At 35.9% G+C, this 13,804-nt stretch overlaps 1 protein-coding gene across 1 annotated transcript in view; it reads right to left on the minus strand.

Annotated features, from left to right (window-relative positions):
* Window positions 1-1,498: 1,498 nt before the first annotated feature.
* LOC144452534 (WD repeat and FYVE domain-containing protein 3-like) overlaps window positions 1,499-13,804 on the minus strand; it is a 69,052-nt gene continuing 56,746 nt past the window's right edge. The window contains exons 60-70 of the mRNA XM_078143634.1: window positions 12,772-12,913; window positions 11,887-12,041; window positions 11,067-11,159; window positions 10,414-10,476; window positions 9,585-9,764; window positions 9,264-9,386; window positions 8,883-8,942; window positions 7,639-8,404; window positions 7,242-7,353; window positions 6,696-6,893; window positions 1,499-6,272 (exon numbers count right to left, since the gene is read on the minus strand). Coding sequence (XP_077999760.1) covers window positions 6,152-6,272; window positions 6,696-6,893; window positions 7,242-7,353; window positions 7,639-8,404; window positions 8,883-8,942; window positions 9,264-9,386; window positions 9,585-9,764; window positions 10,414-10,476; window positions 11,067-11,159; window positions 11,887-12,041; window positions 12,772-12,913 — 2,013 coding nt within the window. The 3' untranslated portion in view covers window positions 1,499-6,151. The remainder of the gene's footprint in view (window positions 6,273-6,695; window positions 6,894-7,241; window positions 7,354-7,638; window positions 8,405-8,882; window positions 8,943-9,263; window positions 9,387-9,584; window positions 9,765-10,413; window positions 10,477-11,066; window positions 11,160-11,886; window positions 12,042-12,771; window positions 12,914-13,804) is intronic.

Genomic DNA, 13,804 nt, shown 5'->3' on the forward strand with positions numbered 1-13,804 from the left:
AGTGACAATTAACTTTGTGATCAACGGATATGGAATACCACAACCAGAGAAACATATATTGGGAGAGTTGTTTCTATCACGTCTATATATTCTGTAGTCACTAAAATACAATGCTATTTGTGTACGTATAACTATTTGTTATGTCCGCAGGGTGATTTGGCATATAAATGGGTTTCCCACATGAACACAACAGATTATTTGCAATTACTATAAAGTTACTGAAGCAAACCATCTGTTGTATTTGGGAAACCATGTACATACAAAATACAATGTTATTGTAGTTATATTAGCACAAGTGACCTTCTAGGTGTGGCAATGTGTGTGTGTGTGTGTGTGTGTGTGTGTAATCAATTTAAAGTAAAAAACCACTGGACCGATTGCCATGATATTTGTTGGGTGTATTACCTTGGGTGTCTAGTTGGAAAATTGTTCAAATCAAAATGACCTTACCACCGGTGTATGATTTGTGTACAAAAATTTGGTTTTTGGTAAAAAACAAGTTAAACTCAAAAACCTCTGGGCAGATTGGTCTGAAATTTGGTGGGAACATTCTTAGGGGTGTTTAGATTAAGAATTGTTCATAACATAATAATCCCATCAGTTATACGCAAATTAGATCTAAAATGTGCCTTTTTGGTCACAAATCTATAATTCCAAAACTACTGAGCAGATTGGGCTGGTTCAATATACCTCAGGCTAATTATAAACATATCTAATTTAAAGGAGCTGTATGTGCCTCTGACATCGCGTTTTACACAAAAGTACTTTTTTATTCAATTCTTAACTCAAAACAGTTGTTGTTTATGAACTGAAAGTACTTTCATACCCTACTGTTTCATCAAATCTCCCAATTTGTCTAAACCAGGCATTGGACAGGGTACCTGTCACACACCAATGTTTATCACTTTGTCTAAATCACTGAATGTTTTGTCTCGATTTGTCTAAACCAGCCTTTGAGACAGGAATGATTTTCTGACCTGAATGTTTCACAAAGTCTAAATTTGTATCAACTACTCGGGATCAAGATAGTATATCACAGTTAGGTGAGGTAAAGCTTGAACACGAAGCCTACGCCTGTAATCCAGAATACAAGATGAGAACAAGTGCATATGTGTCTTCACCATAATGCCAATGTTGGATATATCTCATTAAAGGCATTTGTAAAACTTAACAAATATGTGGCATTGGGACTGCTTCTATCAGAGTATTTACTCATCTGTTAGGTCTGAAATACTTGGTGTAGAATTTTCAATCATTTGGACAGCAGTAAGTGAAATATAAACATGAACTTTGAATGGGCTTAATCTTGATGTTACATGTAATATTTGATACAAGTTAAAGTCACTGTCAACACTCACACAAAAGACATACTATGTAATGCATTTGCTTACACATATTTGTGATACAATGAGATGACAAAGATGCCCATAGAAATAACAAACAGGTACAACTGATTGTAAGTATACACTTCTGTAGCAATTTTATTTAGCTTGATGCCTCTTGCTACATATAGGTCCTCTCTCAAATAGGATAATGACATATAGGTCCTCTCTCAAATAGGATAATGACAATACATCACATTTACCATGGATTTGAACATCTTCAACTCTTGATGTTCATTACTGAAAAAAATAAAGATATTGCACTGGACAAACAACGTCAATAATTGTGTTGGCTACTACAGCTACATAATATTGCGAAATCTGTGACAACATTACTGTTCCCCATGATTATATTTAAATTCCTTTGCATATATGACATATACATATTCTTTGTGGCCTTGTACAGATTACTTCACGAAAGAGTTGTGGTCAGTAGTGGAAACTGATTCAATATCCACATCTAGACTCTCTTTCCAGCTGTCAAAATATTTGCAAACAGTGATTGTTTAATTTACCACTAAGGAGAACAAAAATGACAGTCATATTACTTGCTTGATAAAAAATAACTGGCTGATGTAACATAAATTTGGCTAATATAACATAAAGTTGCCTGACATATTGTAAACATGGCTGAAATATAACATGAAGTTGGCTGATGTAATGTAAACTTGCCTGACATAACATAAACTTTGCTGACATAAACATGAACTTGGCTGATGTAACATAACCCTTGCCGGACACAACAAAAACTTGGCTGATGATGAAACATAAACTTGGCTGACATAACATAAACTCGACTGATGTAACATAAACTTGGCTGATATGAAGAGCTTAAATTATGCATTTCCTATGGATTAGTCCAGATGAAAATAAGCACTTCTCTGTACTAATTCCAACACCACGTTTTCTATTATCTGTACATTATACAATGAAAGTTCACAGAGCCAAATCTACAGAATCAATGTCAAATAATACATTGACTATTTCATGACTGCCTTCTACAAGGTAATATAGGGGTCAACAACATAATGACAACAGCAAACTATGTTTCCTTACTAAACCTTTTAAAATACTATGGTTATAACAAATGACCCTCATATATATGGAAACGTTCAAGTTGTTCTTATCTAACTATTCTACACATCACCTCCCTAAAAGAGAACTCACAGACTTATCTAAGGGAACTATGTCATTCTCAGCCCTTAAGATATGTCTGCTTGTAAGCGTTCCCATGCATGAAAACTGATACACTGCTAGTCACCCCACCCCCACCCGATAGACTCCTAAATGACTTTCTGGATTATACATTTATTGACTATGTTTGTAGTCACGTGCATAAGACTGACTGCTTCAAAGGGTAAATTTATGGCAATGACAGGCATTTTCATTACACTAGTAACAGAAGAGTTCTTGTTTCAAAACTACTCGCTATCACTGGAGTACTATAGCCTACGAGTAACATAAATCAGACACAAGTTAATGTAAAATTATGGATTGTAAAGTGCACTACATCATTACTATCAACACCCTGTAACATTTTAACTGTTTCTTGAAACACCACAATAAAGTGGACCTTCAACTCATTATCTATGCAATGCATGACACATCTACATTCCAGTGTACTTAAATCACGGATTGACGTCATCACAAAATTCATTACAGTATTGCTAAAAAAACATCCAGCAACCAGAGGTATTTTGAACATAAATCTAACATTTACACCATGATAACGACATAAGCATCCTTCTCACATGAACACAATTATTGTTCATGAGTTTTGAATATATACATTTTGACCAATCATCCACTGTCCTACTATATCATTGGGATGACAGTATTCTTAGTTACTATGGAAATAATTATAAATTGATGAAGACAGTACTCTGGGTTACCATGGAAATAATTTCAAGTATTTACGTATCAACTATATGTTATGACATTGAACTTTGTCATCAAGACAAAACCTAAATTACAATTTCAATATTATGTAAATATCTACTGTACACCCTTTTTTATAGTTTCTCCAGTTTTAAGAAAGTAACATCATCATGTTCATCATTAATTCATTCACGATGAAACATCCATTGCTTGCTGGCAGTTAGTGTGTCTATTTTTGGGTTGACATCTGCACGAAATTGTCTTCACTGGCCACAGGCAAAGTCTATTCATTTAAGCTTAAGCATTACACCAAATTTTTGTATGAGATATGACTTCCGACTGACATGTTGCGAACTATGAAGGCATAAGTTACAAGAAATAACTTGTTACTTCGCATTGTGTGCCAAGTCCAAGTTCTGCTCTTCATAGAAATTACAATTGCAATGCTGTCAATATGAAGCAACAACAGCCTTGAAATTTATTGTAAACTAATACATGCAGTAATAGACCTTACATCAGCATGCATGGGTAAAGTCATATGTTCTCACAATAAATAGAACTACCTACTGTGGACTGTACACCATGAATTGACTTTCTAATAGTGCCAATCAAAGTAAAATTCTACACATATACAAGTTATATTTGCCACTTTTTTGGCACACCACTTGTGAAACATTTCAAAATTCTCTAAACACCATCTGATGACTTGTAACATATTGGCCTGATTATCTGTACACAAATGTGAATCGTCAAATGCATATGAAATATGACTGCTTCCCTCGGAATGAAATAGATTACAAATTACACAAAAGAAAACAAGAACACAGCCAGCTGTGATTTAGTAATTCAAAAAAGAAAAAATAATTCAAAATATATTTGAAAATTAGCTACATACACTAGTCATATACATATATTTATATAAAGTATATCAATTTGATGAACAAGTCCCACGGAGTAGAATGTAACTGAGCTGGCAAATTATTTATCTAACATACAAGTGTGGGTCATTGTTACTGTTATGTCATTGTCTGATGACATGGCAATCAACCACTGAGAGCAAACAATGTAACAAACTTAATTACATTCAGTACTAAACCCTGGGTATATTAATTGCATTCAGTACTAAACCCTAGGTATATGCAGTTGCATTCAGTACTAAACCCTAGGTATATGTAGTTCCATTCAGCACTAAACCCTAGGTATATTAATTGCATTCAGTACTAAACCCTAGGTATGTGTAGTTGCACTCTCTGTGACTGATTCTTAGCATTTCTTAGCATTCCAAACACAAGTCTACGCAAGTGCTTGTTCAATTATTAATCTTATAAGTAAACATGAAGTATTACATAATTACAGATTGCTCAGTCCTAAAACCAAAGTATACGGCAACAACCTGTAAATTAAGTTGTTGTATCTTGTAGTTTCACTGCTATTGTACAAATAGTGTGAGAGAACTGGTATATTACTGACGAATAAACGACTGGACAGATACAATCCATTGTAATAACCCCCTCCCCTTAGGCTGTGCCTGAGAAGGGTGAGGGGGCTAATTAGCACAATGCAAGTTTATTATATATATTACAGTGAATGTAAACATCTCGGTCACAAAACCATATACACCACTGTCTGACTCACATGTTATAATGCCATTTAATCACCATCAATTATATTTGCTTAATATGTAAGCTGACAGAATCTTGCACAAAAGTGTAACTCACAATGAACATGTTACTAGTATTTCTAGTACTCAATATATTTCTTATTTCTAGCATTTAAATACACTCTGTACTTCTTTCATTACTAACAACACAGATTTCAGCTCCTCTCACTTGTGGCAATAACGCGCCAAATTTCATTAAAATTAATGATTAATAATCAACAATCATAAATCTTTTTTAATATCATTCAATTCAGATACCAGAAACATATATTTTCATTGCAATTTGTAAATAAATCTTCCCCATCCTGCCTTCTCGGATTGCCAAGTGTTCCTTCCTGCCTCAGCCCTGTTATCCAGAATGAGAATATTAATCTCTGTTTACATTTTTAATAGACAATGTTGCTCTCCTGATAGTGTTTGTAGATGTACAATATACAGACCAAATAGTAGAAGCAGGTATTTATTATATCTGACGTGAATTCTGTGTAAATAAAACAAAGATAAATTTTAATACTGATAAAAAACAACTGGAAATAAATAGAACTAGATAAATTATCAACTGAAATTCAGGAAGCTATGTAATTACAGAATAGCAAATAGTTGATTGAGTGCCGTGCCTTTCTAAAATCATTGGCACTATTCAGAAAACATGCTTTGGTAGAGATAGGTAGTACATACACAACAAAGTTACATACTACCGTGGGAAGCTAGCATAAAACTGAAGGTCTGAGACTCTCCAGTATATGTAATATTCATGTTTCATTTCTTGTACATAATGCGTACAAGTCAAAACTTCTAATTAAATATCATCTTTGCGAGGTTTAGGGGTGGGGGTGGGTGTGTGGCGTAACCCAATTTTTTCCCCTTATTGAATGTAAATGGTAGAGTCCCTTGAAAAAGCCAAATAAGCCCCCCCCCCCTCACCCTCACCCTCCCATTTCACTTGCCATAATATTGGTCACATCTCCACAAATACAACAGAAGGACAGATTCTGAACTATGCACTTTACAGGGCACATTACCATTTCAGCATTGAAAGTCTATATTATCAAAAAAGTCTTGAAACAGACTGAAAATTCCAATTTGCTTCAAATGGACAGGATGCCACTTGAAAGTGTCGGCTGTCTTCAGTTGCTAGTCTGACTTATAACACCCTGTTTCTTGTAATATTGTGGAGTGCAAAGTGGAGTACTGGCAGTTCTGTATACAACATCTATGACTTCATACAACTTCAACTCTTTTGTGACCCCATGGTTGCTTGCTCAGCTTTTAAGATGTTGAAACATGCCTGGCATACCCTCACTGGCTTCACAATACGGAGTCGGTTAATTTCTGTCTCAAAACGACTGCATCTGTTAACAAAAACCAAATGTAAGAGTTATAGAACAATAAGCAATTGTCTTCCAATCACATTTTTGTTTTATGAGATGTGTGCCATAAGCTGAAATATGTAACTTTAAAACTAACAATAGAAAAATAGTGCCAATGGCACTGAAGGACAACTGGCACAGTATGGGTAATGATTGTTGTTATTTTTCAAAGGGTTTGACTGGTAGGACATCATTTTGTCTTGGTAAGTTGATTCATGAACATTGCTGTTGTTATCTCTGCAGACTGCAGGAGACACTGTTACTTGGTTGTTGCTATACGCATGTTCATGGTTGCTATGCACAGTTATCTTTCAACGTAGAATGTTTGAGTACCTTTCAAATGCCACTGGAAGTACGAGTGTGACCCCTCTTATGTAGTAAAGTAACATGTACAACAACACTAACCTTGAACAGAATAACTGTCCACAGTTTCTACAATGGTGTCTTCTTTCAGAAAATGAAAACTTAGTATTACATGCTACACAACTATCACCTCCCTCATCTTTGACCCAGTGATCAGCAGCAACTCGACCTGGTTGATCTGTGACTGACCAGCTGAACACACGCCCTCTATCATCACCGACAAATAACTTAGTGTGGTCTCTGTAAAGCAATTGTAAAACACATTCATATAATTATCTACAGGTAGTTCTTTTCATCAATGACAAATCAATTGATATAGTCAATTGATGTAGTCCCTCTATCACAGGGGCTTAGTCCAGATGAAAGTGATGTGCACATAAAGTCCTATAAACTATGTCATCTTTGTGCTAAGTTTAAATGAAGTCGGCCATTGCATGCATCATGTCAGACATATGGATGTGAACAGACAGATGGACGGGTAGAAGTCATTGTTATAATAATGGAGGAGAGTGGGGGGGGGGGGGGGGGGGGGGGGCTAATTAATCATGACACATAGAGCAATTACTGCAAGCTTTATGATTGACTTACTTTGAAAAGGCCAATGACGTGACCGCTGCAGGATGACTGTTGTCTTTCCTTTCATATGCTGTATGCATTGTGAGTTTACTACGGAATATCAATTGTCTCTCCCACTTAAACCCTGCAACATAAAAAAAACACTCAATATCAACAAAAGACTGTGCTGTTTACTGTCTTCACTCCCTTCACACCATTTTGTACAATTAGCCCTATATGCTTTACATGATCAATGGTGTGTATTAATGTACAACTTTTGGTTATGGTTTTCCAACCTGTGAGTTACATGCAAAAACAGAAGAGCAGAAATCTGGTAAAATTAAACTGTTTCTTTTTCATTCAATTCACCTAAAATATGACTACTAAAGGTCGATTTACGTAATACACCCATTCTTGGATTGCAACTTACCTGGTTTAAGTTTGTTTTTATGTGATGCTTTAGGGCCAATGTCCTGCTTGTTTACCTTCCGTGTCTCTTGTGACACTTCACTTAATTCAGACTCTGTAATAATGACATATGACCCTGAATCACTGACAGGAGACTCTGGTCTCAAGTTGTCACCAACTTCTAAATTCCCACCAGCATTATTTGATTGTTCACGGTTTGTATTTTGTGCTGTCATTGCAGCATCTTCTGCTTTATTGCTTAAATCTGCAAGTTTCATTTCTAGTTCACGCTGTTCAACTGGAGTACTTAAGGAGCCTTGCTGTCCTTGACCCCTTAACTCGGTGGACTTGTTTTCACACCTGGGTATCGATCTTTCTTCACTTTCTTTCATATCACAGCCTAGGTACAGCATATCAGCTTGTTCCAGACTAGCTTTGCTCTGTGTTTCACTTGTGGCAGTGTTTGTCGTTTCAGTGTCATTTCCACTATTTGATGTGTTATCGACAACAATTTCATCTGAAGTGCTAGATAATGATTGGTTGTCTGCATTTGGTGTTGGTAAGCCAGTATTGGCTGGTGTTGGGGGTTCACTGGTAGTCATGGCAATACTGTCCATGCTTTTGGTGTCTGCCTCTGATATGCTACTGTCAATGGATTCCTGTTTACATCCAATCAGAGGATGGCTTATACTGTGGTCTGTCTCATCCTTCATCCCTTTCATCTCCACTGGATTGGGCAATTTTCTGTTTGCGTCTGCAGGAACTTGGACGAACTCTGTCCCCCACATCTATCCAGAAAGGCAAAATGAGATATAGTATCACATATACTGGTTATTAATCTTTATATAACTTACTAAAATTGCATTTAATAATCCAAACCATGATATTTGCAGCATAACAGACAAACAAGATGACATAACCAATGTTACGACTACAAATGTCAGTTTCAACTCTAAGGCAACAGAAGTCGTAAAACTGATAAGCTGGATTTTGGGTCCCATGCACATTGTATTTTGTACTTGACTCAGTGTCAATATAAATACCAAAATCATACAATACTAGTATATGGCCTCCATTTGTTCCAATCATTTAGCAGTAACCTTCAACTTTGACCCTGTAAAGTGTCGCTTTGAACCCTATCTAGGTGTGATGACATACAAATTACGTCGGCCCTAAACTACCCTCTTCCACACCTAGCCTTATGTAACCCATCCCATATTTTGGATAGTCGAATAAACAACCACATATAATGCAAGATACACTTACCCTAATAACGCCATCACTTGATCCAGTTACAATCACATTGGCTGGGTCCCACTCTACCAACTAGAACGATAGAGAACAGTAAATACACTATATCAAAACAAAGATAGTTCTGACTCTTTTTAGTGTCATTCACTTTTTAAGAGAGGTTCATCTCGTTACATACATCTGACACAATACCATTGGTTTTCCCGAGCAACACGAGAGCATTAAGTGAACTCACTCAACCAATGAAAACACATAATACGCCAAGACATACGGGTACAGTATTGTGTCAGATGTATGTAGTGAGCACTCACAAAAAAACAAACGACAGTAAACGTAACAGCCAAAAAGAAATCACAACGTGTACACTACATCGGATTTTAATCAGATTGGTCTTACCTCTGACACTGCACAACACAGTATTTGCTGCTCTCTGCCTGTGGATGTGTTGACACTGGCAATCACATCACCATTGATACTCCAAATGTACAAAAATGTACCAGCACAGGTAACGATGTCACCCTTTAAAGAAAATGAATACAGTAATGTTTGTGTAAGTTGTAGCTGATACACACAACCTAATTTGTTTATCCTGCCCAATTCATTGAACTACACACACTATGACAACTAACCTCTTGGTAACTCCAATTTGATTAAGAAATAGAGGAAATATAGACATTTTCATAAACTATGGGTTCTGGAGAGTCATTTCATACTTACTGTTGTGTTATTGATGGCAATAGCTGCAACAGGTGCAGCATGTTCTCTCAGCTGGCGTACAAACACTAATTTATTCAAGTCCCACACCATACAGGTTTTATCTCTTGAACCACTGACTATAATACTGTATGAAGTGGACGCTGCTAGACAGGTTACTGGTTCATCATGACCATACAGTGCCTGTAAACAAGAACATTACACACTTGATTGCCAGTTGGCTTTGAGGGTACTAGTAGATGTCTGGTATTACTCTAAGGGCTGTTATGCAGCAACTATTTTCCAAGGTTGAAAATGCTTCAAATATGAATCTTTACAGCTAAGATATGGGTTTGCAAACAAAGGGTGTATAGCGGAAGGGCCCAACTTTAAGAGGGCCCCCAGAAGCCGTACTACCGATTGGGCTGCAAAACCCATATTTAGGCCATAAAAGGTTTTATCATATACCCTATGACTACATAACATTAAAGTGTCACAAAAACAATACAGTTGAATTACATAATCATACAAATTGCTACTTTATCTTACATACAAAAATGTAAAGCTAGTGATAAAAATCTAAGTCAAATCACTGAATGAATGGATATTGACGAGCATGCCATGCCCATATTTGGGCTAAGTGTACCAGTGACTGATACAGAAAATTATATTATACAAGTTCGATGTACCACTCTTCACTGCATTACACTGAAAGTGATACTTGGTATGTGATAAGAATAGGTAATGAGTTCAATACATAAGGATGGCTAATTAAAGTAGAGTAGAGTTTCTACCCCAAAGTTCTTTCATCCATGAAATTTGACCCATTGTGCTATGCACTCATGAGACTTACCTGTTTCAATGATAGTTGCTTGGATTTCTCCTTGGATGGCCTAAGTTGCCATACATGTACAACCTATAGAGATACAAGAATGAATTCAGTTGATAACAGTCTCAGAGACAAGTTTGGTGTGTCTTTGCAAGTATTAGGCTAGGCAGACCTTCGAAGGTTAGCGTTCATGTTACATATTGCATCATCCATTTAACTTATTCACATATATGAAGTGGTTCACTCTAACCACAGTTCTTGATAGAGGGACGCTATCAGTGCACCAATAAACTTCAAACTGTAAAGTGGTTCACACTGAACTGTTATATACCTCTGTTATACATACATGCATGTATGCATGCCCCTACGGACACATGCATGCACACACATGCACATCATTCCACATATACAAATACAAATGTACACACATGAACATACAAAATGTACATAACACACACAGACACACACAATGACAATTTAATTACCCAAATATTTCACAACCTGATGCATTTATGGTCCCTTGACTAGAACCGACAATCTGAAGTGCAAGGTTGAGAGCGTTACATGGTCACACTTCATTTTTGTTTTGAATTGAGACTCTACGTTCTAGTGATACTGTAAGCAGTTATACATACCTCAAATGCTGACATATATCTGAGTATTGTATAAATACTTACTGTACTAGTGCCACCAGTTACCAATAGCTTAGAGTATGGACACACTGCACATAGTATTTCACCATACTGTGTTCCTTCAAATACTGTATGGCCCTGTACAACAATAACAGGTGTCAGAGATAATATTTCCTATTACTAGTGCAACTGATACCACACTGTGTACCCTAAACAATGCACTAAGACTGGCTTTATTAAAGTCAAGTTTTTTTTAAAATCAAAATTTTCAAAAATCTTTTACATAAGTTTTGGAATATGAGTGAAATTTTGCACACCAGCAACTTAATAAATCATATAGTTTGAATGGGAAATAGATAAGAAGATAAAGTCTCTGTTTGAATACAGTATACTGGCTGCCTTGACAAGGATTCCTGTAATGCTATGATGACATGTGGTGATGTGCAGTAAATGCCTTCATATGGCCACTGTGGGGCAATGGTTGTGTTGTCGGCAATGACATTTTCAAGAGCACTGAAACTGAAGACATCTATCTACAGAATCATTCAGACAGCCTGGATTGACTCTTTCAGCATAACTGAACATAAAAAAAATGTCTGTCTGGTTGTTTAAAAAATTCTTTTGATTCATTGATTGATTCATTGATTGATTGATTGAATGAGTGACTGATTGATTCATTTATTGACTGACTGACTGACTGACTGACTGACTGATTGATTGACTGACTGACTGACTGACTGACTGACTGACTGACTGACTGACTGACTGACTGACTCCCTGACTCACTCACTGATAGAAAGTTATGGTTTTGTTCAATTTTATAACATCACAAAACTAACGAAATCCTTTTGAGGAATGTACTGACCTTCTCTGAGTCATATGTAGCCATTCTTAGACTAAGGTCAGCATAACCCCATGCTATATATCGACTGAAAGATGGTGGTATAAGTACTTTATTTGGTTCCACTGCCAATACTGTCTTCTCAGTGGCCAGGATCTCACCAACACTCATCTTCAATTCTACAAATAAAGCATATCATATCAGATATTGAGATGAATGGATTACAAGAAAATAAAAAAAATAACTGACAACATTTCAGGAATGCAAATAAACCTCATGAATTAAGTTACTATTGTAACCAATCTTTCTATTTTTTGATAAAGTTATATTATCATGATAGTAAATTAAGCTTTCATTTGATGTATTCTATTCTGAGTTCCTTTTACACAATCAAAGTTGTCTACTTTTCTAAATGGTTACCCCAGTCTCTAAATTTACCTTTTGAAGTTATAGAAAGCTGCGTCAACATAAAGACACTGATACATTTTCAAAAGTAAAGCATTCAAAATAATCTCAGAGGAAAGGATGTGTTTGTGATCAGCCCTACAGGTAGTGGAAAGTCAATTTGTGACTGCATAGTAAACATCATGATGCACCCCATTGGGCATTTAGTTGCCAATGGCACTCAATCCGGTTAACCTTTTGAAGGCGATCTAAGTTATACGAGTTTCAATGAAGTTTCTTCAAGGCAGATGATTGAGAGATAGATATCATAGTCAAAATGCCTTGCTTATTCAAGATGACTTTGTTTCTATATGACTATTGAGGGAGGATATTGTCAACTTACTAGGCCAAGTACCATAAACACTGGTATATTTACAAAATCATATTTTAGGTTTTAATCCTTGTATGAAATTAAATAACAATAAAAACAAATAACACCTCATTTCTGTGAGGTGATGACGTTACCTTTAATTGGTTGTAGTGATGGTTTGAGGTTGTCAAGATTATTGAAGAAAAGCCTATCCAAAGATACAATGGTGTTACCACTGCTTTCACCGATACCAATACGGTTAAAGATCTGACGAGGTGGATGTGGTCTCTTGAACAACTGAAATATGGAGTAATAGAAAGAAAATTTAGATGAAGAAATTCCATATTATGTAGTCTGAAGAACAAAGGAACTATGTATTATGTTCACTATGTTTCTCATTCATAACACCTTAAAAATTATGAGATGGTTGATCGGCTAAAAAAATTCTAAAAGAAAACAAACAGTAAGTGCATGAGTTCATATTGGTGATACTTTCAATTCATAATCATATTTTAAGTGTGAAGACTTAGAAATGACAATTAAAGTCAGAAGGAAACATTGAACAATTTGTTTTATTACATTTCATATATTTCAGCAATAAATGATAATTTTCACTCAGATATGCAATTGTGAGGTCACCATCAGTGACATTGGGATTTTTCCTAATCCTGTCATAGAGGGCGTCAATTTAAAAAAAAATTTTTTTGCCAGACTGAAAATATATAGGGTTGGTTGGGTCATAAGAACCATAGAATTATTGTTACAGTAGTATTATAATAAGTTCAATCTGTATCACTCACTACAAAGCTTTACGAGTCTTCACCAAAGACATACTCCCTCCAACATTTCAACTTACTTATTCATATTCTGAATTTTTATGACAATCATGGCCATCATTCTGTCATTATTGTGAACGTCATGCAATAAAGTGATGTACAAATGTACACAATTGGACTTCAGTATTTGACAGTTGTGCCAGGTTTGTTTGAAACTGGTCCATGCATGTCAGCGGTATGTATGAACACTTTGAATACTTTGGTTTATTTGACCTTGAACATGGAGTTCAACTGGGCAACACAAAGCTCAAATGTTCTGGACATATTAAGACAAGCTTGTTCTAGACCAATCAACACTATTTGTTCTAGACCAATCAACACGATTTGTTCTAGACCAATCAACACGATTTGT

This window comes from Glandiceps talaboti, chromosome 22 (assembly GCF_964340395.1).
Source record: "Glandiceps talaboti chromosome 22, keGlaTala1.1, whole genome shotgun sequence".
In the NCBI taxonomy this organism is placed as follows: Eukaryota; Metazoa; Hemichordata; class Enteropneusta; family Spengelidae; genus Glandiceps; species Glandiceps talaboti.